At 53.5% G+C, this 2,500-nt stretch overlaps 1 protein-coding gene across 1 annotated transcript in view; it reads left to right on the top strand.

Moving 5' to 3' along the window:
- aff1 (AF4/FMR2 family, member 1) overlaps window positions 1-2,500 on the top strand; it is a 12,109-nt gene that overhangs the window by 1,984 nt on the left and 7,625 nt on the right. Inside the window, exons 6-8 of the mRNA XM_056447201.1 lie at window positions 2,107-2,209; window positions 2,304-2,371; window positions 2,455-2,500. The exon at window positions 2,455-2,500 is cut by the window's right edge and continues 18 nt beyond it. Coding sequence (XP_056303176.1) covers window positions 2,117-2,209; window positions 2,304-2,371; window positions 2,455-2,500 — 207 coding nt within the window. The 5' untranslated portion in view covers window positions 2,107-2,116. The remainder of the gene's footprint in view (window positions 1-2,106; window positions 2,210-2,303; window positions 2,372-2,454) is intronic.

Raw genomic sequence — 2,500 nt, 5'->3', positions numbered from 1 at the left:
CAGTCAGCATCAGAACCCCGTCAGCCAATCAGAGTGAGTCACAGTCAGCATCAGGACACCGTCAGCCAATTAGAGTGAGTCACAGTCAGCATCAGAACCCCGTCAGCCAATCAGAGTGAGTCACAATCAGCATCAGAAAGCCTCAGCCAATCAGAGTGAGTCACAGTCAGCATCAGAACACTGTCAGCCAATCAGAGTGAGTCACAGTCAGCATCAGAACCCCCTCAGCCAATCAGAGTGAGTCACAGTCCGCATCAGAACACCGTCAGCCAATCAGAGTGAGTCACAGTCAGCATCAGAACGCCTCAGCCAATCAGAGTGAGTCACAGTCTGCACCAGAACCCCTCAGCCAATCAGAGTGAGTCACAGTCCGGATCAGAACACCGTCAGCCAATCAGAGTGAGTCACAGTCCGCACCAGAATCCCTCAGCCAATCAGAGTGAGTCACAGTCAGCATCAGAACCCCGTCAGCCAATCAGAGTGAGTCACAGTCAGCATCAGAACGCCTCAGCCAATCAGAGTGAGTCACAGTCAGCATCAGAACAGTGTCAGCCAATCAGAGTGAGTCACAGTCAGCATCAGAACCCCGTCAGCCAATCAGAGTGAGTCACAGTCAGCATCAGAACCCCGTCAGTCAATCAGAGTGAGTCACAGTCAGCATCAGAACGCCTCAGCCAATCAGAGTGAGTCACAGTCAGCATCAGAATGCCTCAGCCAATCAGAGTGAGTCACAGTCCGCATCAGGACACCGTCAGTCAATCAGAGTGAGTCACAGTCAGCATCAGAACGCCTCAGCCAATCAGAGTGAGTCACAGTCAGCATCAGAACGCCTCAGCCAATCAGAGTGAGTCACAGTCAGCATCAGAACGCCTCAGCCAATCAGAGTGAGTCACAGTCAGCATCAGAACCCCGTCAGTCTATCAGAGTGAGTCACAGTCAGCATCAGGACACCGTCAGTCAATCAGAGTGAGTCACAGTCCGCATCAGGACGCCTCAGCCAATCAGAGTGAGTCACAGTCCGCACCAGAACCCCTCAGCCAATCAGAGTGAGTCACAGTCCGCATTAGAACACCGTCAGCCAATCAGAGTGAGTCACAGTCCGCATCAGAACACCGTCAGCCATTTAGAGTGAGTCACAGTCCGCACCAGCATCCCTCAGCCAATCAGAGTGAGTCACAGTCAGCATCAGAACAGTGTCAGCCAATCAGAGTGAGTCACAGTCCGCATCAGGACACCGTCAGCCAATCAGAGTGAGTCACAGTCAGCATCAGAACGCCTCAGCCAATCAGAGTGAGTCACAGTCAGCATCAGAACGCCTCAGCCAATCAGAGTGAGTCACAGTCCGCATCAGGACACCGTCAGCCAATCAGAGTGAGTCACAGTCAGCATCAGAACGCCTCAGCCAATCAGAGTGAGTCACAGTCAGCATCAGAACGCCTCAGCCAATCAGAGTGAGTCACAGTCTGCACCAGAACCCCTCAGCCAATCAGAGTGAGTCACAGTCAGCATCAGAACCCCTCAGCCAATCAGAGTGAGTCACAGTCAGCATCAGAACGCCTCAGCCAATCAGAGTGAGTCACAGTCTGCACCAGAACCCCTCAGCCAATCAGAGTGAGTCACAGTCAGCATCAGAACCCCCTCAGCCAATCAGAGTGAGTCACAGTCCGCATTAGAACACCGTCAGCCATTTAGAGTGAGTCACAGTCCGCACCAGCATCCCTCAGCCAATCAGAGTGAGTCACAGTCCGCACCATAACACCGTCAGCCAATCAGAGTGAGTCACAGTCAGCATCAGAATGCCTCAGCCAATCAGAGTGAGTCACAGTCAGCATCAGAATGCCTCAGCCAATCAGAGTGAGTCACAGTCAGCATCAGAACAGTGTCAGCCAATCAGAGTGAGTCACAGTCAGCATCAGAATGCCTCAGCCAATCAGAGTGAGTCACAGTCAGCATCAGAATGCCTCAGCCAATCAGAGTGAGTCACAGCATCAGGACACCTCAGCTCAGCGAGTCACAGTGTGTGCTGCACTTAGAGTGGAGAGTGTGTGTGTGTGTGTGTGTGCGTGCGTTTGTGTGTGCGTCGCTCTGATCTGCTGTTTCCCTCAGCACCGGCCAGATGAAGAAGCGCTCACGGCACACCTCAGGGCTCTGTCCTCGGCCCGCAGCCGCTCCACCCCGCCCACAGGAAGGACCAGATGCTCATGGGAAGGTTGGGTTCGGTCTGCTTGGGTCCGGCAGACTCTCCTCAGCTGTGAGCTGTTCTGCTGAGACCCTCAGATCTGAAGAGCTGTTCTGTTCTGCAGAAACCCGGCAAGAGCTGCAGAGAGCTGGAAGAGACTGAGAACACTGAAGCACTGCTGCTGGAGCACAGGTGCGACACACACACACACACACACACACACACACACAGTCATTCAGTGAGCTCTACTAACGCATGTTGACCTCTGACCTCAGGCAGCACTCTGTGGAGGATCACCTGAAGGAAGCCAAGAAGCTGAAG

This window comes from Danio aesculapii, chromosome 21, assembly GCF_903798145.1.
Source record: "Danio aesculapii chromosome 21, fDanAes4.1, whole genome shotgun sequence".
NCBI classification, from domain to species: Eukaryota; Metazoa; Chordata; class Actinopteri; order Cypriniformes; family Danionidae; genus Danio; species Danio aesculapii.
This window is presented reverse-complemented; position numbering and strand designations above follow the sequence as displayed.